General features: G+C 41.7%; 1 protein-coding gene across 5 annotated transcripts in view; it reads left to right on the forward strand.

The window, feature by feature from the left end:
• The window catches only part of DPF3 (double PHD fingers 3), a 240,681-nt gene that overhangs the window by 110,143 nt on the left and 103,683 nt on the right, over positions 1–26,855 (forward strand). For all 5 annotated transcript variants that reach the window (XM_066608371.1, XM_066608373.1, XM_066608376.1 and 2 more), the window contains exon 3: positions 3,837–3,944. In XM_066608371.1, coding sequence (XP_066464468.1) covers positions 3,837–3,944 — 108 coding nt within the window. The remainder of the gene's footprint in view (positions 1–3,836; positions 3,945–26,855) is intronic.

The raw sequence follows: 26,855 nt of genomic DNA on the forward strand, positions 1-26,855 counted from the left end.
GACAGCAGAGTGGCCAGTAATATATAGTAAGAATACCCTGCCGGACGTCTTCAAACATCAGAGCTGTACAGCCTTCAATCAGAATGTCTTCAGACGTCAGACAGTGGATTGGAAAGGGTTAAGCTGCTTTGCCTACAATATAATCTCCAGTCCTTTGGCAAACAAACTGCGTTACAGCCAAATATTTCACATTTTGACTCCTCAGTCCAGAGCACCTGCTGCCATCTTTCTGCAACCCAGTTTCTATGCATAATTGAATCGCTTGGCTTTGTTTCCACGTTGAAAGTATGGCTTTTTGGCTGCAATTCTCCGAACAGTAGATGGCTGTACCAGGGTTACACTGGTTTCTGCCAGTTCTGGACTGATGGACATTTTCCGATTTTAATTCAGTTGATTAACCATACACCTAACTATATAATCCTACAGAATTACAGACTTTGTGCAACTGTACTTAGAAGAATTGATGCGGTTTTGAAGGCCAAGGGCGGTCACGCCAAGTATTGGTCTAATTTTGATTTCTCTCTTGTTCATTCACTTTCCATTTTGTTAATGGACAAAATAAACTAATTTCTATTTTGAAAGCACTTACATTGCAGCATTTTCTCTAAAACTTTTACGTAGTGTGTGTGTGTGTGTATATGTGTATATGTATATGTGTGTGTATATATATATATGTGTATATATATATATATATATATATATATATATATATATATATATATATATATATATATATATATATATATATATATATATATATATATATATAGGGGTGTGTGTGTGTTTGTTTGTGTGTGTGTATATATATAGGGGTGTGTGTGTGTGTGTACAGGCAATTATTTTAGTTTGCTACATTGTCTATGATTGGGGGGATTTCTATAACTTTCACCTACATGCTATGACTAAGGGCAGAATGTGGCTGGAAATGCATAAACTGCGAAGCATTGACCATGATGTTTTTGATGAATTTTATGACTGTATAATATCTTTTATTCATGTTCGATGCTGGAATGTTTTCTTTTTGGAAGGGTGGGGGTTATCCTTCTCAAAGAACCCGGAGCCACTAGAGTATATTGTTGCCATAAAGAGGGTGTACTTGGTTTGTAAAAATGTTAAGGTAGGTAGTACGTGGCAAAGTAATATTTTCGTAAAGGCTGGCACTGAAGGTTTCTGAGCAGAACATTGCCCAGAGCATGACATTGCCTCTGCCTTCTCTCCATACTTCATCCTGATGTCAAGTAAGCAATTCACATGCATCTGGCCATCCATATGCTGTAAAAGAAAATGTGATGCATCAGACTACCTTCATTCATTGTTCCATGGTCCAGTTCTGATACTCGTGTACCCCTTATGGGTGGTCTAGGTGTTGGACCAGGGTCTTCCTAGTCACTCTGACAGTTTACTGCTACTCTGCAAGCTGCAATTGCACGTTTAATGATACCTTTCTATTGTATCCTCATTTAATTGGTATTCTCATCTATGGACATTTATGGTATATCCACAGGTCCCCCCTTGCTGTCCCACATGTTAATACTAAATGCAGAAGTGGCCAATGTATTATATAAGTGGACTGGTGTTACCTTGCTTAGCTATTTCTTTCTGTCTGAAACTCCTGCCTCTTTTTCCTCAGATGGTCATGTGATCTCAATTCTGGCCCGCTCATATCTTCTTGGGTGTTATATATTCATTTTCTATTCAGATTTTCAGTTTGTGTGATGCTGTTACATAGATCTGCCACAGAAACTGCCTGCAGGGGGGATACAAGCACTTCTGTCACAGTTACTGATGATGATCACACAGCCCCAACTTGGTGGCTGATAAGCATTAAGGCCCATTTATTCGCAAAGATGATCACTCAAAATTCGTTCAAAAGCTAGGAAGATTGACTATTTTAGCAATCACTTTGCATAAGCTCCTACTAGGCACTAATGCCCATTAGCAGATTATTACCTTCATGTGCATGTAAATGACCCTACAGGAGCTGTATGCAGAGAACAGCATGTGGTCTGTTTTCTACATACAGCTCCTTTTTTTTCTGCCACGGGGCTGCAAGCGGAATACAATATAATCAGCGCTCCTGTGGAGAGCACAGCATTCAGTCCCTCCTATCAGCTCTCCGGACGAACGATGGATCTTATGCTCACTTAAAAATCATTGTTTGGCCGAAAAGTAAACGATAGTAGCATTTGCACGCAAAGATTATCGCTCAAAATACATAGTTTGAGCGATAATCATTTTGTGTAAATGGGCCTTTAGACAGGGGGCTGCACTGCAGGGATGTGCCTGAATTACACATGAGGTGTGGCCCATATATATCTAACATGTATGGCATATCCAGAGGATATACCATAAATGTCTTAAGATGGGAATACATCTTAAATGTGTTTAGCTTTTGTATGTTAGGAGATCAGACAAGATGGCCTTCGCTTCCCCCTTACATCAACGAGCTTTGGATGCCCATGAACCCATTGTTCACCTTTTGTCCTTCCTATGGTGTCTTGCCATTCTCTAAGCCACAGGCTGCTTTAGGCCTGTATCCTACTAGCTGTTAAAATTGCCATGAGAAACCTGAAAGAAAAAAAGGCCAATGTAAGGGTAAGGCCACACACATTGGTTGGAAACCACACTGACCTGCAACTTGACTGCAAATCTGGTCCGTTTTCAAATGCTTGTTAATGCCCATTCTGTTTTCCTGCAGACAAGCTGCATGTCCGCTTGGTTTATGCTTAATCAATTTTTATTGAAGAATTTTAGTTTTTACATATCCGAAAATAAACCTTTTTCAATCATTTGTCATTGTAAATATTCATCATTTAAACTTGTACTATCTGAACACAACACCAGTGATAGACAGGGATGTTGAGTATGTGTCATCAGCATAATTAGGAATCTATGGAATGACCCATAAGTTGAACTTGTCTAAACCCTATTCCTAAGCTTTCCAGAAAATTCTAGCACTTAAAGGGGTTGTCCAGCGGCCAAAACGAAAAATGTTTCACACCCCAGTCCCCCATGTTAAGCAAGCATCACAAACTACCCATGTAAATCGTTTTTTAAGAGCGTTTCTACTCACCATGAAGCTGTTTCATGAAGTTATAAAAATCTTCTTCCAAGATGGCCGCCGTCATTTCCCAAGGTGCACCGCAGGTCTTCTCCCATGGTGCACTGCGGGTCTTCTCCCATGGTGCACCATGGATGTTCTCCAGTCTGAGCTCCACTGCCAATTACAGCCACCTCATTAGCTGATCGGCATCACGTGACAGGAGCAGAGCTACGCGATGACGCGGAGAAGAGGGAGGAGCCAGGATGCAGCTCGTGAGCCCGGACCATCCAGAAGAGGAATCTTCACTGCGCAAGCGCGACTGTTTGTGCGACCAGAGAAGAAGTTTGGTAGTCGCCATGGAGACGGGGACGCCAGCGCCGGAGGGGGTAAGTGTATAACTTCTGTATGGCCAATATTTAATGCACGATGTATATTACAAAGTGCATTAATATGGCCATACAGAAGTGTTTAACCCCACTTGCTGTCGCGGGACAACCCCTTTAATACCGCTTCCAAAATTAAACTTGTACTGAAAACAACAAAGAAAACAAAAACAATCGAATAGAGAGAGGGGGGAAAGGACCGCCATCCACATACCTTACATACAACGGTGGGAAAGGAAGAATACATCACATAAGGAAAGTCCGCTTGTTTATGACCCTATTGTGTCTTCATCTTGTGCTTCCAGAAGCTACAATGTGTGACCTTACTCTAAGTGATACAATGTAATATTTACTAATAGATTTCAGATCGAGCAATAAGTAAAGTTAACTCTTTTTGTCCATGCACACAGGTGTGGCTCCAGGACAGTTGTACACATATCCTGCTCGATGTTGGAGAAAGAAAAGAAATTTACATCACCCTGAAGACCCAAGGTTAAGACTCTTGGAGATCAAAGCAGGTTGGTTAATATATAGTCCAAACAATTAGAAATTTCTGCAAGAAATCTGACGTGTCAATGCATCCTGTTACTGAAAATGTGGTTCTATTCATCTGCATGGGATTATTTCTTCAGCAAGCACACAGATTTCTGTAAGCCTCATTCAAGTGAATGGGACAGTCTGGATAGAAGATAAGTTGCTATGGCGGTACAGCCCCTTGAATATGATTTGTTGAGGGTTTTCAGTTTTTGAGGACAGCATAAAGTAATGACAAACGCTCTTCCCAGTAATGTCACTTATAAGGAAAGCTAGAGTATCTGCTATGATTGACACTGTTCTAGCTATTAAATTGCATACTGGCAAGTGCCAATCACGGTGGGTGCGCAGGTTGAGTGTTGGCTCATGAATGCTCAGGACTCATCTCTCCCAGGGTGCTGAGGCTTCTCTAGGTAAGAGCTCGACAGCTATTATACCTTGCCCCAATAAGTGACAGGCAAGAGGGTGTCTGTCACCACTTTATGCTGCAATTTCTAAGGGCACCATAACGTGCCTGTCAAGTTTTCTTTTCTGGAATTTTTTTTTCTGGCCACTCTTCCATAAATCCCCACTCTGTGGAGTGTATGGCTTACAGTGGTCTACTTTAATCTCTGCTGTGGATCTGTGGAGCTCCTTCAGAGTTATCATTGATGTGTTTTTTGTTGACTTTTTGACTACTGCTCAATGTAGGATTTTGGATTGACATCCTTCTCTTATCAAGTTTGTAGCTGTGCCTTGTTCCTTCCATTGGGTTATAAAGAATGTAATGGTGTTCTGTGGGATGTTCAAAGCTTGGATATTTTTTAATAAACCAACCGTAAAATATATACTTCTCAACAACTTTGTCTCTGATCTGCTTGGTGAGCCCCTTGGTCTTCCTGTTGCTTGTTTAGTGGTGCTGTAGACTCATGGCCCTTTTAAAACAAAGTTTCGGAATTCACCATGCAATTTCCCACTATTCCAGCACTCCTGTTTAGGTATTTTAGGGCAGCGGTGGATCTTTTTGGGGACAGAATGCATATAGACACCCCATCTGTTCATTGTCTGTTAAGCTTTCTTGTAATAAATGCCTAAATGGGGATATAACTTGATATTTGGCAGAGCAAACCTATTGAAGAGTGACAGTATTGTCATTTCAGCGCTTCTGTTCGTCAATGTGTCATGTATTGACTTTTTTCAATAGGTGATAACTAATGTATACAATTTTGAGCCCAGTGTATCCAATCACTTTCCTCTGATTCTGAAAACTAACATACCTGGGAATAGGCCTTGTGTAAGTATTGGAGATGTTTCTATAAAAACACTATTTATACATGGGTGGAATGGGATGCCATGAAGGCATACTTAGAGGGTAAATTAATTCAACATATTAGTCGTACTAAAATCAAAAGGCGACAACTTGAGCAGGAATTGCAGTGTGAAGTAAAGGAAACAGAATCTGTATATATTTCGGAGCATAGTGTCTTAGTAGCGGACAGATGGCAGGAAGCCCAGGAGGCATAAGCTGCTTTTGGAGTCTACATCTAAAGAGATACTCGGGACAAATGATTGCTATTACTGAGAGTCCCCAAATGGGACCAACCTGTATCATGGCCCTTGGAATTTCGGTGGGTGACATACATTTTGTACATAATGCATGCATTTTATGGATCTTTGTATGTTTCAAAACTCACGGTTGTGTTTTCCCAGATTATTCAAAATTTCCGCAATGTATGCCTATCAGTGTTATCAGGTGCCCAGAGAGACTCCTGAGATGCCCCCATGCAATTTAAGGAACTGCAATTAGCGATGGCAACTTTCTCTAGTGATAAATTGCCGGCACTTGATGAAGTCCTATAACAATTTGGCAAAATATTGCTCCTTAATCTTCTGGATGTGTTTGGGAGTCTGCATCTTAGCACAGACTATCAGATGCTATGCAAGAAGCTATTATACTAGTAGTGCCTAGAGCAGATATATTCCCTACTCCCTGACTCTTATAATCCCTCTATTACTGGCTGATATTAAAATTGTGAAGGTAAGGTAATGCATATGGGCAGATGAAATCCATGTCACCATTACACACTAAATGGGAAACCACTGGGTAAATCTGAAATGGAAAAGGACTTGGGGATTTTAATTAGCTGTAAACGTAACAGAAGCAACCAGCGTCAGGCTGATGCTGCCAAGGCCAATAGGATTATGGGGCGCATCAAGAGTTATAAAGGGGTACATGACGAGAACATTGTTCTATACAAGTCACTGGTCAGAACACATATGGAATATTGTGTACAGTCTTGGGCACCAGTACTCAGAAAAAACCTATTAGAGCTTGAGCGGATTCAAAGACGATCAACTAAATTAATAAAACAGGTTATCAAAATTGGGATTATTTAGTTTAGAAACAAGACTGCTGAGGGGCGACCTAATAACTATGTATAAATATATCCGGGGACAATACAGAGGTCTCTCCCATGATCTGTTTATACCCAGGACTATGACTATAATAAGGGGGTGTCCTCTATAAGGGGGTGTCCTCTGCATCTAGAGGAAAGAAGGAATCTACACTTATATAGGAGAGGGTTCTTTACTGTAAGAGCAATGAGACTATGGAACTCTCTCTGCCTGAGGACGTGATGATGGTGAATTCAGTAAAAGTTAAAGAGGAGCCTGGACATCTTTTCTGAGTGTAGCAATATTGCATGTTATCACCAATTACTTCAGAGCGGTTGTTGATCCAGGGAGTTATTCTGATTGCCAGATTGGAGTTGGGAAGGATTTTTTCACCCCAAAATGCGAAAAATTGGCTTTTACTTCAGAGGTTTTTTGCCTTGCTCTGGATTAACACTGCAGGGTAATGGGCTAAACTAGATGGACATGTGTCTGTTTTTTGTTTCAGCTTGACACAATGTTAATATGTAATGGCTAAACAATTGTCCCAAGCGGTAACTAGTGTAGTATCCCACAATCCAACTGTGTTTATTCCATTAAAACCCACTTCCTTGAACATTCAACTATATTGTAATCCTATAGCTTCCTGTGGATAACCAAGACGTCCGGTTGCTTTACTCATTGGATACTACTAAAGCTTTTGACAGTATTGAATAGGAAATCCTATGGACCATTTTGTAAAAGATGTATTTCTGCTTGGTAGGTAACATTGAAAAATACTATATACTGCAATATGCTAATATTGCAGTATACAGTACAATCAAGTGATTTCAAGTTCAAATACGCTATAGAGACTAAAAAAATTAACAAAAGGTGTAATAAAATGGTTTAAAGTATAAATAAAAGTTTAAAGAATATAAAATAAGCATAATTGGTATAGTTGCATCCGTAAAAGTCCAAACTATTAAGATATTGCAATATTTTTTCTGCATGGTGTTGGCTGTATAAAGTACTTAAAGGGGTTGTATCGCGAAAGCAAGTGGCGTTCAGCACTTCTGTATGGCCATATTAATGCACTTTGTAATATACATCGTGCATTAAATATGAGCCATACAGAAGTTATTCACTTACCTTCCCTGCGCTGGCGTCCCCGTCTCCATGGTGCCGTCTAACTTCAGCGTCTAATCGCCCGATTAGACGCGCTTGCGCAGAAGGGTCTTCTGCCTTCGGCTCGGTTCGGCAGCAGCGGCGTTTGGACTCCGCCCCCTTCTACGCGTCAACGCGTAGCTCTGCCCCATCATGTGTGCCAATTCCAGCCTCCTGATTGGCTGGAATCGGCACACGTGACGCGGTGGAGCTACGTGATGACGCGTAGAAGGGGGCGGAGCCAGAACGCCGCTGCTGCCGGGCAGACCCGAAGGAAGAAGACCCTTCTGCGCAAGCGCGTCTAATCGGGTGATTAGACGCTGAAGTTAGACGGAGCCATGGAGACGGGGACGCCAGCGCAGGGAAGGTAAGTGAATAACTTCTGTATGGCTCATATTTAATGCACGATGTATATTACAAAGTGCATTAATATGGCCATACAGAAGTGCTTAACCCCACTTGCTTTCGCGAGACAACCCCTTTAATACCAAAATGGCAGGTTTTTGATTACCCTGTCTCCCCCCAAAAATTGAATAAAAAGTAATCCAAAAACGTGTGTGTGCCCCACAAAAAAAAACAATCTTTCTCACAGCTTAATAGATAAAAATATGAAAGTTTTGCATCTTAGAATATGGCAGAAAGCAATTTTGGCTTAACTTTTTTATTAACCCCTTCCTGCTGGCATCCTGTATTGCCATAGCCTGCGAACGCTGCGATCATCAGTGCTGTACTTAAAGGGGTTGTCCCGCGCCGAAACGGGGTTTTTTTTTTCAACCCCCCCCCCCCCCCCGTTCGGCGCGAGACAACCCCGATGCAGGGACCTAAAAAAAAAACGCTCAGCGCTTACCTTAATCCCCGCGCTCCGGTGACTTCTATACTTACCGGTGAAGATGGCCGCCGGGATCCTCTTCCTCCGTGGACCGCAGCTCTTCTGTGCGGTCCATTGCCGATTCCAGCCTCCTGATTGGCTGGAATCGGCACGTGACGGGGCGGAGCTACACGGAGCCGGCATTCTGCACGAGCGGCTCCATTGAAGAGAGCAGAAGACCCGGACTACGCAAGCGCGGCTAATTTGCCCATCGGAGGGCGAAAATTAGTCGGCTCCATGGGAACGAGGACGCTAGCAACGGAGCAGGTAAGTATAAAACTTTTGATAACTTCTGTATGGCTCATAATTAATGCACAATGTACATTACAAAGTGCATTAATATGGCCATACAGAAGTGTATAGACCCACTTGCTGCCGCGGGACAACCCCTTTAAAGTGCCCCAGAGGGACACAAAGTGTAAAAAAAATAAATAAATAAAATAAAAAAAATAAAAACGAACAAAACAGAAAAATGTAAAAAAAAAACCTTTTTTATGCATTTTCTCATATTAGCATAAAAATAGGTTAAAAAAAAATTTGAAATCCCACATATTTGGTATTGTCGCGTCCGTAATGACGCGTACAATAAGTTGCACATGCTTTTCACTGTGCACGGAAAAAGCGTTAAACACTAAAAAACTGAGGCAAAATGCTAATTTTTAGCATTATGCCTCCCTAAAAACGCAATAAGTTATCAAAAAAAGACGTATGTACCCTACAATGGTAGCAATAAGAACTATAGCTCGTCTCGCAAAAAAGAAGCCCTCACAGAGCTCCGTATATGAAAAAATAAAAAAGTTACAGGACTTTAAATGCAGCGATTTAGAGAAAAAAAAAAAGTTTCCAAAAAAAGGCTTTTTATTGCAGAAAAGTGATAAAACCTAAAAAAATGTAAGAATTTTGGTATCGTTGTAACCGTACCGACCCGCAGAAAAAATGGATTGTGTCATTTATGCTGCATGATTAACAGTGTAAAAAAAAAAAATCTATGGCAGAATTGATGCGTTTTCTTTCCCTGCTATCATAAAAAAAGTAATTAATAAAAGTTTTACAATATAGTCAATGTACCCAAAAATGGCGCTGATAAAAACTACAGTTCGTGACACAAAAAACAAGTCCTTATACGGCCGCATTGACGAAAAAATAAAGTTATGACTCTTGAAAAATAGAGAAGAAAATTCGCCAAAAATCGTTGCAACTTTAATCCCCAAATAGGCCGTATCCTTAAGGGGTTAAAGTAACTTAAAAAAAATATAAATGTAAATTTCGCCATAATCTTACCGGCCTGTAGAATAAAGTGCGCATGTTAGTTGTACTGCCCCTTGAAGTCATAAAAACTACTCCCTCTCAAGAAAAAAAGCGCACATTTTTTTTTTTCATTTTACTACACTTAAACGTATAAAAATTTTTCAGTGTATTATACTGTATGTATATTAAATTATACGATTTTAAAAAATAGACCTCATTCTGCAAAACACAAACCCTTTTATAGTTATGACTAAAAAAAAAAAAATAAGTCACAGGTTTTGGAAGTTGGGCACAAAAAATAGAAAAATGAAATCTGTCCAGTATTGAAGTGGTTAAAAAGCGTTCCAACATGCAATTAGACTAAGCCATACCCTGCAATTCTACAGCAAAATCTGCAATGAGACTTGCTTGTTTTCATGTGAAATTCGCAGAGGAGGAATAAGCTGTGGATTTGGGTGTGGAATGCAGAATAATTCCATCCCATGTGAAAGCACCCTTAATTTCCCCTATAGGGCTCACTCACACAGGCATATGTCAACCGTGCATATGAATTGGGCAGGGTTTTAACCCTTTGCAATCCAATTTTGGATTCAGAGTTTACTAGGGGGCTTTCTTTTTCTGCCATTATACAATGGCGCCATCTGTTGGCTAACGCCAGTACTGCGGTATGGGACATGCTGGAGAGGCCCCCGACAACAGAGCAGCCAGTAATCTACAGTAAGAATACCCGGCCGGACGTCTTCCAACATCGGAGCTGTACAGCCTTCAATCAGAATGTCTTCAGACGTCAGACAGTGGATTGGAAAGGGTTAAGAACTCTGTTCTTGTTGCAAGATTCATGAAGGAGGCTTGATACATATGATGTGGCACTGTTCTAAATTGGTCAGGTTCTGAGAGAGGTGATAACTCTAACTATAGTGTATGCATTGATTTAATCCCACTTGTATGCCTGCTTGGCTTAGTAAATGAGCTTATGGTAGAAGTAGGTAAAAAAAAAAACATTGCAAGGATGTTGTATATGGTGTGGAAATGAATTGCTCAACACTGGCTTGATGACAGTCCTTCATTAATGGAATATATGAGTGAGGTAAACTGGTTAATTTCCTAAAAAAAGAAAACTACCAAAAGAGGAATGCTGAACACATACTGCAACAATTTAGACTATTTTGTCAGGTTCATTACATTAAATCGAAATTAAAATCCTTTTTAATTTCATGTTGTAATGCAACAAAATAGGAAAAACACCCACAGAAGTGGGGGAGCTGCTGTGAATACTTTAGTTATTGTGAATGCTTGATCAAATTAAGATATGAAGAATTTAGGGGCCTAATGAATTTATTGAACTTTTTGTCATTTTCCTCAAACTGATCATGAGCACTTTGTGCTTTGGCAGAGTGTATTATCCTGCTGTAAGACATCAGTACTAAGAGGTGTAAAGGAAAATGAGGTGGTTCAGACCAGACCACGTTCTTCCATTGCTCAATAGTCCACTTCTATTGCTCCCTTGCCCTTTTTAGTTACCATCAGTGGTGGACAGGTCAGTATGGACATTCTAACTGGTCTGCAGCTATACAGCTCCATATACAGAAAGTTGCAATGTACTAGATATTCTGACATCTTTCCATTTAGACAGTGTTAAAGGGCAGTGTGCCAATTTTGTAAAGTTATGCCATATCCATGGAATCGGGGATGATTTTACAATGAATAGGTTATGACTGTTTGAACCTCCTCCAGTGCGGAGAAAGTGGGTCCTGAAGGTCTCCACATGAATGAAGCAGAGGTCACACGTGTGGCCTGAGCTCCATTCATGTGGAAATCTTCAGGGCCCACATTCTCCGCACTCGTGGGGGTCTCGGCAGCCGTACTCCCACCAATTGGAAAGCCATCCCCTATGCCACAACCCAATTAATGTTTTCAGCTATTTGTGCTGGATTGGACCAGACAGGCTAGATTTTGTTCTCTGCGTGAGCCTTGAGTACCCATACACCTGTCACCAGTTGTCCTTCCTTGGACCACTTTTTGTAGGTACTGACTTCTACATACACTATTTGTCAAAAAAAAATCAAGCACCTAGGGGTTATCAGAATCAAATGAAACTTTTTCTCAGTGTGATTGTAACGTTAATATAAGTAAGTGATTACATATCAGAGCAAAAGGAGAATTTGAGGAAAACTGAACACTTGTTTAAAGGAGGCTCTAGTACCCTGTTGGGGTGTGATACGTGCCGGCATGGAGGCATACAGGTTTGGTATGGTATCCTGTGGCACATCTATCCACGTTTACTGTAACTTGAGCCTCTAGATTGACAGCCAACGAATTTGCACAAAGTTCGTGTCCCAGATAGTCCCATACATGTTCTATTGGTGGTAAACCTGGTGACTGGGCGGGCAGCCATGGAAGTATGACATTGTTGTGGAGGCTTCCTGTGACACCCTTGTCTGCGGTCGAGCATTATCCTGCCCTCACACATCCATTGTTCCCAACACCTCTTAACAATCTGATCAGAATGGCACAGGTAGTGGGCAATTATCAATATGACCATCCAGCTTCTCGCACTCCAATGATGCCCCCTCTCAAACTGTAAAATCTTTGTGTAGAGGAGTCTAGTGGTCAACAAGCTCTACACAAGCGGAAAAAGAGGGCCATGCGAGTCCTGGGTTATAAATGTATGCACTGGCAATTTGGTGGTTAGGACAAGTCTAATACTGTAAACAGTGCCAACCTGGATGGCATAATACGAGTGACGTGCCAAATTCTGAGCAGCAAATGTTTGCAAAATCACTATTTCTCATTTCAACACACTTAATATGCCTCTCCTTCATTTTCAAAGTTAATGTGGCTCCTGATCATCACTCAAAGTTGGATGTGGCTCACTAGGTACAAAAGGTTGGGGACCTCGATTATCTAAATAATGGTGTCTAAAACCCTTCTAATCCAGTAAGCAGCAGTAATGCGCTGTTTATAGATTCAGAACACATATATTGTGATGTTGTGCGTTTTGCTTGGTCTGTGTGCTCGTTTTTGTCTGTTCTGTTCCCAAATGGGTCATAATATTAATAGGTGCATTAAACTAGTAAAAATGTCAATTGTGTGCAGATGATCAGAACAGTCTGCTGCTATCTGTGTGATTTATGGCCTTGTCAGTGTTGCTGGCTGTATTTAATAGGCTTAATGAGTAGTGTTTTGGTTCCATCTGTGCGATCAGCTTAAATGAAAAAGTGCCAATGCTAAATCCATTTTAATTTGCTGGTTGCACAGACGCCCGCTTTCTCCACAAGCCACCTTTTTCACTTTGAAGTGCGTTTCTCTACACTGTAAAGACATGGCAATAATTTGGTGACATTGATGTGACAGTTTTAAGTATACGTATGTACATAGTCCAATTTTCCTGCTTAACGTTGATTACAAAATTCTGACAAACATCCTGGCAGAGAGATTAAAACAGGAAATTAGGTAAAAATGTTTGTGATAATTGGGGTTCACCCAGGGATATCGTTCTACTATTGGCGTCAGAACAACTGTTGCTCCTACAGTTTTGGTTAAACTCCCCAAACTTCAAACAATTTTACTTACCTGAATGTTGATAAAAGCTTTTGATTAGATTTTCTGGCAATATCTGAAAGCCTCCTTTTTGCACAGTGAAGGTTTTGCTATCACACGCGTATCTGTGCATTTTACTGTATTTTTGGCGCTGCCAGGGACTGTTAACATCGGCGCAGGACGCACCTACACTATGATTTAAAAGGCTGCGCAGCCTAATTAGTCCCTGGTGTTTTTAATTCCCTGCAATATTGCGTAGCATATTGCACAATTAGGTGTGCACCCCCTATAGACTTTTGTTTTTTTTTGGTCGCGCACACACAAGCAAAAGTGAGAATGAACCCATTGAAAACAATGGGGTCTGTTCATCACATGTTGCATACATCTACGCCCATGTGAGTTTGCCTTTAAGAATATTTGAATTCAATTCTTTGGTAATATGCAAAGCACCGCAACCGCCCGATGTTTGTAAATTTATCAGCTCCTATTGCTTTGAGAATCCATGATATTGCCTCTTATTTCATTTGGCATTGCATCCCTTATTACAATATTTACAGGATTGGTTACCTTTTCAGGTATCCAGTTTGGAACATATGAACTGAAGAATATGGCCTTTTCCGATGATCTATTACTGTCACTAGGCCACATGATGCTTCGGCTGCGTTAGTTACTCAAGTAGAGAAAGAGAGCATTGATAGGTTTTACGATCAATGTAGATAAATCCGAGGCATTGCTCTTGACAGGGTCATCTCAGTCCATGTGGATATGACACTTCTCCTTACACTGAAATCCCATTCCCTTACGTACCTTGGGGTTCAGCTGACTAGATTGGTTCTATATAAATTAGAAGGAAATATCTGGTTCTTCTCCGTATCCTTTGATAAAGATTTGAAAGCATGGGGCAAGTTCACTGTCCTTTTGTTGGTCGGGCTAACCTTATCAAAATGATAGCCTTAACACAATTACTATTTTTATGCAAGGCTTTGCCCTTTTAGATTTATGACCTGTGAATGAGCGCTCCCTTAACAAATCATTTCATAACTTGATTTGGCAGGGAACGCAAAACAACTAAATCTGGGAAGGGCGGCATAAATGTTCTAGATATCAAATTGGGCAATATGTGCTTCCTTAGGGATTGGATACAGCTCTTCCATATACTCGCCCAACTTTTTGGAAAAGAATATGATTGGATCCGTCTATGCTAGATCTATTGTACTTCTTTTCCCAGCCCTGGCTCCTGACTGTGTCTCCTTCCTATTATTAATGCCTACTTTGTGTTCTTGCGTGATCATACGGCATAAATGCAGCTTTCTATTCAGACTTCTTCAGCTCAATACTTTTGTGATAACACCAATTTTTAGGATGATAAAAACACACCCTATTTTTCGTAGCGGGACTGCAAGTGCTAGGATCATTCCAAAATGATCCTCTCATTCAACCAAGTATGTACCTTTTTGGGTTTTGTATGTTTGCACCCTTTCCATTTCATGCAACTATAAAGCTATACTACAAGCGTAAAACATAAGCTCATGGGCTGATAAACTTCTTGCCAAACGTTGTTAGCAAATGCTGATAAAGGGCCTAATTAGGGGCGTAACTATAGGGGATGCAGAGGATGCGGTTGCACCTGGGCCCAGGAGCCTTTGGGGGCCCATAAGGCCTCTCTTTCCCATATAGGGAGCCCAGTACTATGAATAAAACATTATAGTTGGGGCCCTGTTACAGGTTTTGCATTGGGGCCCAGGAGCTTCAAGTTACACCTCTGGGCCTAATAACTAATTCTGTGGTTTTGACACCCGCAATTACACTAGGACTCGACACCTTGGGAACTGGCGAGATGGCAAATATATGACCCCACCACCACCCCTCCCCCCAACTGAAACCAACCTTTATTATCAAGACATTAACTGCAACTCTTAAACGTACGCCTTGTGTTTCCTGCTAGGAAGGGACCCTAAAATTCAGAAAGAATACCTTTCTCCCAAAACAAACTTTCACATTGCAAATATCTCGACTCCAACCTTTTCCAGATGTGGGGAGGCAGTTGCAGACCACGTTTATTGTTTATGGGCATGCCCCAAAATGTACTCCTCCTGGAAACAAATACAAACATTTGCTAAAACACATGCTAGACAAGATATTGTGTTAACACCAGCCTGGTCACGTGGTTAATACAGGTGCGCTCATCTCTCATGGCAGTAAAAAAAAAAGTATTGTTCCATACATCTGCTTCACCATGCAAGACATCTTGCAAAATTTGCTGGCCCCAGGTATCCCTACAGTACGCGTATTTTTAGAAAAACTTAGCTTTTTGTTCAGAATGGATTGGGTTGAAGCTTCCCTCTACAAAGGAACACATGGAAAACAATTTTTTGACACATAGACTCCATTCATCCATATCTTTCCAGAGTGTATTAAATCCCAGCTAAAGGAATGCTTTCAAGCAACCACCTGGTATTTTGAATAGAGGTAATATGTATTACACCTATACAAATAAATATTAGGCCCTTAAGGACACTGCTGGCTTTTGGGGTTTGCCTGACACCCCACACTGTGTGACTTAGAGCTATCAGAAGCAGTGTTGTGTCTCTTTAAGGAGAGCACCAAAAAAGTTTGATGGGACAACTAGGGGGTGAGTGGATCAGGGGATGATATAGTCTCTCCCCAAGGAGAGCACCCAGAAGGAGTGTGGGGACACCTAAAAGCTAAGTAAGAACACTTATAAGGTAATGCTCCTCCGGGAAATGTATGCAAATCGGAGAGATGGAAAAATACCTCTGCAGTGCCTTCTATTGGATGGCAGCATACCTTCAATTCAAAGTGACCTTATAAGACTTATAGAGCTGTAGCACGCCGGGGGTTAGATAGTCCTATGTGTTCTCTCTTCTATTTTTCTTCACCCCCCCCCCCATACACACACACTTTTTTTTTCTTATTATATTTTCTTTCCCTTCTTTGGTTTATCATAAACGGGATATACTTATGAAAGGGGGACTAATGTTATACAGAATACTACACAAGACTCTTTGGGTTTGAGGATTTTTAATGAATGATGCACTGTACTTTGAGGATTCTTTTTGCTTGCTCTCTATCGTACATTATCTTCACATTACTGAGACTTAAACCCAGTATGACCTGGAAAATGGACTTTGACGGGGGAGGAATAGGCAAGTACTGATTTATTTATTTTAATAACAGAACCCCTTTGTCTTTTACTGCATCTTTTCCCCGCCAATCTTCTCCTGGCCCCTGCAGTCCCCTGAGTCAACTTCGCCAGCCTACCTGAACCTTTTCTTCCTGTTATGGAGTGTCCATTCTCGCCATTCTCCTTCTGTATGTTCACTGCCTAGCAGGATATGCCGAGCTGTTGCCAAGACTGTGCATGCGCGCTGTCTTGCCGCAAGTGTTCATATACTTTTGTCGTGAGACAGCATACATGCGCGCAGTCCCGGCAATAGACCGATATAGGATTTGTCATTCCTTGCTAGGCAGTGAACGCTACGTCACTAGTGATAGTGCACATTGACCTGTAGGAAGGAGAATGTTGGCAATGTACGCTTCATCACAGGAAGAGGTGGATCCGGCCGGCTGGAGGTGATGTGACCCGGGGGAATGGAGGAGCCACAAGACGATCGGCAAGGAGAAGATGCAGTAAAAAGACAGAACCCCTTTAAGTTACAGAAATATGTTTTTTACTAGCTACCTTAACCTTTTTGATTTAATGCCAATTGGATCTCCTTACCAGCCCACCACATCCCCCCCCCCCTTTTTTTTCTATCTCCCTCTTCTCCTTTCTACCCCGCTTTCCCTATGTTTATTGTTGCCCTCTCTAAGGGATGTTCTTATATTTGCGAAAAGCCATGCATTAATTTCAAAAGTGTGTGCATGTATAAAGCAAGAAGGATTAATGATGCATTCTTTCCAAGAAAATCAGGTTGGATTTGGAAAATGACATGTCCTGTCCCGTCTCATTCCTGTTATGACAATCTGCTGAGATCTTTATCTTCTACCCTAAAGTGCTGGCTAGTTGTGCTAGCCTTCTTCAATATGCATTCATAGGCTGCAACAAGATTTGTCACATGTAGCACTTTGTACACTTGGCTTCTGCAACTATGAATGTTGAGTATATCAAAATCGCTGGTAACTGTACAATGCATGTATAATAAAGAGTAAGTCCATAATAAATGAAAGCACTAGAGAGCTGGTTGGTATCTAGTTTACACTTAACAGAACTTACCTCTGTGCCTGGACACTTACTACTTGTCTTAGTGTTGATCTATTAATATTTAACGGCTGTTTACACGTCTCAGTAACACTGTGGATATCTATAAAGACACAAACGCCATCCAACCTTTTGTGTTGACACTGGCAGCTGTGATAGCTAGAGCTGGCGATTCCTTAGGGGCAGTTATGTGCCAGGGTCTGTTTCCATGGCAATTTTCAGCTTAGTGGCCTCAGGAGCAGAAAGTGTAATTCCAGAAAAGTATCTGCGCTCTCCTCCGTTCTCCAGTACCTTCTGTGGTGCTGCGTGCATACAGATAACATGTTCTCCATCCATACTAATTGACATTTCTGTCATTTTTCACAAAAGGATTCTTCTTCACTGAACATTTCCATTGTCTAGACAAAGGGAAGGGGGAAAAAGGCAAAGCTTTGTAGTCCAACAAATCGCCACAGCTGCATTGGTACAAATATCAAACAAAATGACATCATTTGTGTCCTGTTTACTTTATTACTGTTACTTTCACTGTATCTTCTTTTTGTTTAATAACCGAAAACTGCAGTCACCGAGAATAGCCATAGAAACCCTAGAACAAGAATGCAAAAATGGGACCAAATATAATAGCTGCGGAGTTACAAACCTTAAAGGGGTTGTCCCGCGGCAGCAAGTGGGTCTATACACTTCTGTATGGCCATATTAATGCACTTTGTAATGTACATTGTGCATTAATTATGAGCCATACAGAAGTTATCAAAAGTTTTATACTTACCTGCTCCGTTGCTGGCGTCCTCGTCTCCATGGTGCCGACTACTTTTCGGCCTCTAATGGCCAAATTAGCCGCGCTTGCGCAGTCCGGGTCTTCTGCTGTCTTCAATGGGGCCGCTCGTGCAGAATGCCGGCTCCGTGTAGCTCCGCCCCGTCACGTGCCGATTCCAGAAGCCCTGCAGTCCACAGAGAGACAGGATCCCGGCGGCCATCTTCAGCAGGTGAGTAGGAAGACGCCGGACCGCCGGGATTCGGGTAAGTACTACCCGGTGTGTTTTTTTAACCCCTGCATCGGGGTTGTCTCGCGCCGAACGGGGGGGGGGTTAAAAAAAATAAAAAACGTTTCGGCGCGGGACAACCCCTTTAACAGCATATGCAAATACCATGGATGACTTTTTGTTTTTCTTGAAAGGCTCAAATTTGTGGCATTATTTCAAATTGTATGCAGACTTTTTTTTTTTAATTACCATTTTTGAATACGGATTTCCTAAAAACCTACACTCTTGCACTGTACTACGCTAGCCACACCACACGTTTATGATTTGGTAAGTGCTAAATATGCCAGCCCCATATAAAGAATATATTATACAAATTCTGATCAGACCCTAATGATGGTCTGCATTTATATTTTAGACTGTTTTTCCATATGCCCTATGAGCCAGAGTGCCTTTCCATCTATAATGGACTTGAGCCGTCCATCTCAGCTGCTGGCATTTAAAATGACACTTTCCAGGGTAGTGGCCGCTGCAAGGAAAACGCATTACCGGCAAACGGTCTCAGGAGTTGGAGCTCCAATGATCAGTCAATCCTCGGATTAAAAGGGGTTGCTGTGACTAAATAATAAAATGGGTGTGAAGGCATTCAAACTAACTGTTAAAGATGTTTTGTAGACTCTCATTAAAGCCCATTTGTATTAGTCTGTTTAGACCTGGCGATTTGTCTTTTGAACAAGCCTACGATGTCGGAGTTCCCTCGGGCAGCCTGGTTATACAGGTAGATACATCGTCTGCTCATTGAAACGAGAAATCTTTTACTCGCTCACATTTACTGAACAAGTGAATGAAAACGACTAAACGATCGCTGTTTGAACCAAACAATAAGCGAACAAGCCAACGATTACACTGGTCAACACATTTTTATAAAAGTCATGTTACTGAAATAAAATTAGTCTTTCCTAATTAATTTTTATGTGCTCAACACAAATATGACAGTTGAAATGCAAAATTGGCTCTTTTTTTTTTGTAATCTGCAATAATTGTTTACATCACAAAATGCATGCCAATAGTAATAGGCCTATGGTTAATACCTGTTAAAAATCAAGTCCTAGACTATGTCTTAAATTTCTTTGCCTGCCTCTTGTACAGTTGTACGGGAGCATCTCTCTGAAGTGTCCAGCATGGTAGTGGACCATTTTCTCTGGTATCTTTGTTCCATTGTTGCGATATCTTGATGACAACGTCCGGCATGTTCAGCACTAACCATACCACAGTTGTCTAGAAAGAAATCCAGATGGGAATGAAGGAAGTGGATCTTTAGAGACATTGTAGCCAAGTTTCTGATACTGCATCAGCATGTCTTGTACTAGTTCCTTGCAGTTTTTTGCCTCAACATTTCCAAGAAAGTTTGTAGACACTAGGCAAAAAGTATTCATGCTTGTTTTGCATCACCCTGCAGCAAGTTGTTGAACTGGTCATCTTTGAAGAGCTCTCGAATTTGAGAACCCACAAATTCCCTCTTTAATTTTTGCCTTGCTGAGTCGAGGGAATTTTTCATGATGGTATCGGAAAGCTGGCGAAGTCCGGACTTTTACGAAGTTTTTCATCCAGCCTAGTTTGATGTGGAGGGTTGGTGGCAGGATTTTGTGAGCCTCGACCAGAGCTTGGTGCTGGATATTCTTCTCTCCAACTGCTACGTTTTGTCTGCGAGTCCATTCCTTCTGCAAGTAGTGCTATTCCCTTGCTCGGATTTCCCACTCACATAAGAAATACATGTATTTAGTATATCCCATGGAACTGGTCTCAATGCAGATGGAATGTTTAGGTAGATTATTCTCGACTTCTTTTGCTTCGTTATCCCACCGGAAAGAGGAGGGACCAAGCAGAAGTAACAGTCATTTGGGTAGTTGCTTGGCTCTTTCCAGACCATGGGGACTGCAAACGGCATTAAAGGTCTTTTGCCATTCAAAAGCTGTGAAGGCTGTGTTGTACATGTAGCACAGCATATATGCGGGCCCAAGACTTGTCTTGGTCGCCAATCTTGCATCCGAAGCAAAGATCATACGCCTCTTCACTTCAGAACAAAACTATGATAGAAAAATCCTCCTGCGCTCTTTAACGGGGATTATTTGCAATCCAATAAGGGAAACTATAAAGTCCCCACAATAGGGAAAATATATTTAATTGTACAATCATAGTTTTGTTCACTTTCCTCCCCATTTGTGTGGTGCATCACCCACTGGGTTTTTTTTCCTACTGCTGCATCTCCTCTTTTTGAGGATTCTTGGGGATCTTGCACAGGAAGAACATCTATAGTTCTACAGGTGACCGGGGATCATCGGTGCAAGCGGGTTATTCTCCCTGAGGTGGAGATCCCGCTTTGCACCAGGTGAGTAAAAAAAACCCTTATTTTCTATTTCGGATCCCTGTGTGGTGGCGCCCATCTACTCTTTGAGATTCTTCACTTGAGAAGTGATACTTTTCTTCTGGTTGGTAAATGTCACTTCCCCACAAATATAGGAAAAAATTGTCCACGGTATTAACTCACTTTTGGGGCATTAGTGTTCTATTTTGTAACTAAATGGATTAAATAATAACCGTTTTATCTAACAGTAGCTTAAACTGTATCCCAAAAACTCTGAAATATTTTAAATGCTCCACCTTTCCGACTGGGCTTTATATAGTACCCTAGTGATTAGGTGTTGATACGTACACTGGTACTGTGGGAGTTAACATGGTGTACTGGTTATGTTGAGTTTAGGTGTGACGTAATGAGCTCAGAGGCAGTGACTGATCACATGATGGTGACATCACAGGTCCTGTAAGCACACGGCTGCTGTCTGACTCAAATTGTAAGTGTAACTGCAAGGATGTTGCTACAGTCCTAATAGATAAATTTACATGGTGAAACACAGAAAATTAACTGTATAAAATATCTTCAAAACGAGAGCCAATAAAAAAATTTTCATGGTCATGTTTGTGTTCAGTACACAAAGATACTACAGATTAGGACCTTTTTAAGTCCGTAACAATTTCAGTTTTGACCAGTGTTATTCTGACACTTGCATAAAATGAATGAAAAGGGAACAATTTATTCATTGTCCAATCTTTGGTTGCGTTTTACGCTGAACTATTATCCATCATTTTGGCTCGTTTAAACTACTCTTTTGCACAAATTGGTCCATGTGAAAGGGTCTTTAGCGTGTTAAGCATGAATTTCCGGGACATTTCCCCTTTTCTTAATGCTTCACGTTTATTTGCTGTATAAGCCAAAATTTGTTCTAAGACTGTGATGGAAAATGCCTTGAAGTCACTATTGTGAACAACAGACACGTCTAGAAATGCAATGATTCAAGAAGCAATTGGTGGTGGTTGATGTATGGTTATTTACACAGCATCGCAATATCTGAGTATTACATCCCACATTTTGGAGGCTGTAGGGACATTCAAGTAGATGTATAACAAACCTGGAGAAGCAATTTACAAGAGACCAGATTTCGAATGTTTGTTGTTGTGCAACTCGTGAAATGCCATCTATTGTGGAAAATACTACTGCAGCATTTAGAAGTCCTCTTTCTACATTGGAAGCAACCAACCAGCTTGGGAAAACGGTGGTGGTTCCATATTAAGTGAGATTTCACTTATTGCCAATGTTTTTCTAGTAGGGTACATATTGTGTTGTGCCAGGGATTATAAGTAGTAATGAAATTTGTGGTTAGAATTAACAAGCTCATGGGACCTTTTTTTATTGGTGGGCAGATCATTCGCAGCTTTAAGGGAGGCTATGTCAACCAGATTACATGGATAATTCTTCTGGCTGAACCTCTTTTAAAATCAAGCACTGAGCATTAAAATCATTCATCTTAGTGCAATTGTGTCCGATCTGTTTAACCTCCCCATACAGAATGTTGTTCCACTTCCTATAATGTGCAATCCTAAGAAACTTACAATCAACAAGTTTAAAATGTCATAGGAACAACTCTCCCATTTTTGTTACCTAGAACCAAGTTGAGGTACTTGATGGAAATGGGGGAGTTCTTACCTGAAAAAAAACCTAATTGTAATCATTTGTTTTGATACAGATTGAAAGTCCTCCTATGACCCTTCCCAGATAACATTTTGGGGTAAGAGGGGAAAGAGACCTCTGCTGAAGAGTTTCTCCTCTGCCTGAGACAATATTATGGGATAAATGAAAGATCTTTATGGTACATTTTTTTTTTTTGGGTTTGATTTGTTTAGTTTGGAAAAAAATCATTTGAAGAGGGTCTTGGGTTCGATCTGCACTGGAATAAGTTGGTTGGATTTGTTCTCTGTCAGGTGAGAGGTTCAGTTTGTGTAGAAGTCTATGAGGTGGCCTCTTTCCCGTAACCTGTTGGTGACGTAATCCATGTTGTTGTGGTATGCTCAGACACTATTGTAGACCTTCTGTGGGTGGACACCCAGAACTTTGGTCTAGCTGGTACACTGTGAGCCGAAAAGGGTATGGATATAGAAGCTCAATAGAAAAATGGGTAGAGAAAGACCCGTGCAGTAGCAGTTACCAAAAGAAAAAGCAAGGGCCGTATAGGTTTGAAGTGTGCAAGTTGTTATGGAGGTGCTGCTCCACAAAAGTGAGCATAGTTGAACGGAGAGACCAAAAAACTGGTGATTGGGTGCAGCACTCCAGAAGCAATCAAATAACTAGAACGATTAGATTCAACTTCGCCTTTTATTGTTTTTTTTAAGCAAATTGTTTTTATATCTTTTTGTAAAACATTGTAGTAACTGTAAAACACATGGCTGTTGGAAGGTGGGGGTGAAAAAGTTAAACCTGGTTTGTCATTTTTAGAGGGAACGTGTCAGGTTCCTTTTTGGTTATGTTCACACAGGGTGGAGTGTCTGCAGTGGACATTCTACAGCAAATCCAGAGTGCAAAATTCACTCCTTTTTAATGCAGCTTTTACCCCCTCATTTGTAGAGGTGGAATCTGCGCTATAAAATTGCTGCTAGAATTGACATGCTGCAGATCCAAAATTTCACTCTGCAAGTCGATTTCCGCATGGATATTGTGTGAATTTTTTGCACAGCATTTGGATGAGATTTTACAAATTCCGCAAATTTTTCGGTCTGGCGCCTGGACAGATCCACCACAGGTGAACCTGGCCTTATGGATCTCTGGCTGCAGGCAGTGCAGTATAAAGACAGACACCATGATTTCTGTCACTTATACTGATCGGTTCAGCACTTTTCCAAAACTTTTGAAACTGCGTAGTTTGTAGCCCAAGAGGTGTCTAATGATTTTCATTAATATTCATGTATGCAAGGTTCCTTCCCCTTCCTCCAGACACTGATTAACAGATCCTACTGTATGCACGGTAACGTGGACATGTGTGTGTAAATAAATGAGCGTCATTGGACTACTCTTGGACTGCACCGTTTCAAAAGTATGTTTTACAAAACTGGTGCATGGATCAGTAAAAGTGACCGACCACTGAAATCGGTGCGTCTGCGTATACGGTGCTGCCTATAGCCAGGGTACCATAATGGATCTGACAAGTTGCCTTTTAGGGGGTCAATGTAACGGTTTCAGCAATCATTCATAACTTTTCCTTTTTGGCTTGCCCACAAAAAAACCAAACGTATCGCTGCTTATTGTAAACCCTTATTGTGACAAGATCTTGTGGTGAGCTCACCATATTTGTATTTAGTGATATTGAACAGAAGTAAGTCAATTTAAACACTTTGCTTCAGCAAAAGATCTTTATTTGAGATGTAGCTGAAACAAAGGCCGTTCCATATTGGAAATCGATGCGTTAAAGAAGCTTAACATAATGAAAAGGGATGAATAATGATTTCATCATTATCCAGTATTTGCAGCTCCAGAGCACATTACTAACTGAAAGGTTTTACGCTGCATATTCCTAGCCAGTAGATGTTTTACTTGAATAAGCAAAGGAAAAATAACTTTAAGGCCTCCTTCCCACGAATGGATTTACACCGCGTAATTCGCGGCAAAAATCCGCTGCATTGCCCACTGCTACTAGGTTCTATTGAACCTAATAGCAAAATGCTCACGATGCGGAATTCCACCGCGGAATTCCGCACCGTGAAATCTCCCGTCCTCACCCGCGGCATGCTCTATTTGCCACGGGTGTACGCGCTGACGGCTTCCATTGCAGTCAATGGAAGCCGTCCGTTCACGCTATCTCCCGCTGTAACACAGCGGAAGATAGCGTGAAAACGCTTCCCCGCCTACCGCCACCGCGTCATATGACGCAGGCGGCGCGTCACGTGACACGGCCGGCCGCGTCATGTGACGTGGTGGGCGTGTCACATGACGCGGCGGCGGTGGGCGGGGAAGCGTCTTCACGCTATCTTCCGCTGGTAAGTATGGGGTCTCTGGGGGGCGCCATGACGGGCTTCGCCGCGGAATATTCCGCTGCGGAGCCCGTCACGCTCGTGTGAAGCCGGCCTAAGGGCTGTGAAACTACTGAAGAAAAGTGAAGTAGGTGTAGCATTCCTAAATATCTCTATTATACAGACTGCATGATTCTATATTTTTGAAGCTAACTCTTGGTTACATTTATCAGTCTGGATTGCGGATAAGAAGTCCAACAATGATCTAGTTCTGAAATTAAAAAACACTATTGCGCTATTTTGTACCAGTATAGTAACACAAATAGCCAAGATGCACAATATTATTTAATTTATAAATAGTGATGCCCAAAGCTAAATCAGTAATGGCTTTACTAAGTGGCCTGGATGGCTCTAATGGCAGATGTCTGCTAGTTAGCTCTGCTGTCTAACACACCAAAAGCAACCCACAGCAACGCCAGAGGATCGCAAAACTTACCCTGGAGGTGTCTGAAGGAGTCCTGCACAGAATGCTGACAAGGAGGAGACAGTCAGACAGGTCCCAAGAGCTTAACAGACTTCTTCCCAGCGCGCAGCACTGCAGGAGTGCCAACAGAGGAGGACATGGCCGACAAAGCAGAGCATGGTGAGCAGTCGGAGGCAGTGGGAGGGGGGGACCCAGCACTTAAGAGCAGTGAAAAGAGAGCTTCCCTTAGCCCCTCGCCTCCTCGGCAAGCCCCACAGACAAAATCCTCTCAGATTACAGCACAGGATATGTCTCACACGGAGCAACAGGAACAGAGAGGGGGGAAGGCATCTCAGCCCAGTGCAAAGAAGGGAGGGGGGGCCCCGGGCAGCCTGTCACCATTTTCTCCCACACAGTCACAAGCAAGTGCAGAGAGTGGGAATACAGTCTCCCCCAGAGTGAGCCCTGAAAAAAGAAAACCCAGAAGAGAGGAACCCCTGCAGTATCCTTCATTGCAATACAATCTAGATGATGGGGAGATTGTAGACCCTATTCTGAATATAGAATGTTCCAGCCAGGCGGCATCCGAATTCTTCATAAGGAACATGGTGCTAGCATTAAGAGACTCCCTTAAAAATGACCTATCTGAGCTCAACAACAGAGTCGGCTCTGCTATATCAGACCTAGGAGACAGAGTGGACCATTTGGAGAACAAAACAAGTGAAATTACTAGCTCACATAATGAGCTTATAGACGCTCATTATAAACTGGAAGAGGATTTTGAATATCTAAAACACAAAATGGCGGACATGGAGGACCGCAATAGGCGCAATAACGTCAAGTTTAGAGGAATCTCAGAATCAGTTAAACCAGAAGATTTAACCAAATATGTTAGAGATCTCATCAAAACCCTCCTGCCTGATTCCACACCAGAGGAGCATATTCTGGACAGCATTCATAGGCTCCCTAAACCTAGGAATATCCCTGAAAAAGCTCCCAGGGATGTGATAGCTAGAGTACATTTCTTCCATATTAAGGACGAGCTCATGAAAATCTCTAGAAACCTCAAGGAATTACCCCACCCATTTGAAGATATCAAACTTTTTTCCGACTTCTCACAAATCACAATGCTAGAAGTTTCTCCCAGTAACGACAACTCTGAGAGAGCACAAAATCCTTTACAGATGGGGATTCCCAACTAAGCTCCTTATCAACAAAGAGGGAACTTTCAATGTCATTAACTCACCGGAAGAAGGTATAGGGTTGCTGAAAAAATGGAACCTCCCCATTCCAAAGGAGGGAGGCCCCCTTCAAGTCGCCAAAGATTGGTCCTACAAACAGGCTTCCAAAGCAAATAAGAAACCACCTACTCTCCGTTGATGGTTTATGCAGAGAAACCTCCACTTCCACACGCGGTCCTCGGATCAGCTTATTAGATACCATCCGTTAGATGGCTGAACTGTGTTTACCCCCGACCAAGACCTTTTAATGGGCTTTCACCGGCCCCATACTCTGAAAAGGTCCCATTCTACCATGTTTACCCGAGTCTCTCCTGCGTTATGTGAGACTCACCAGTTTTTTCTTCCCACAAGCAATCCTATCTCATTTTTATTTTTTCAAACCAGGATCCTCCTCTTGATTTTGTCTAACAGCACCATGACTTGGTACCAGATTAACCCGGTGGCCGACAGGGCGGCAGTCGAGAGCATCTCACTGGTCTTA

This window comes from Eleutherodactylus coqui, chromosome 6 (genome assembly GCF_035609145.1).
Source record: "Eleutherodactylus coqui strain aEleCoq1 chromosome 6, aEleCoq1.hap1, whole genome shotgun sequence".
In the NCBI taxonomy this organism is placed as follows: domain Eukaryota; kingdom Metazoa; phylum Chordata; class Amphibia; order Anura; family Eleutherodactylidae; genus Eleutherodactylus; species Eleutherodactylus coqui.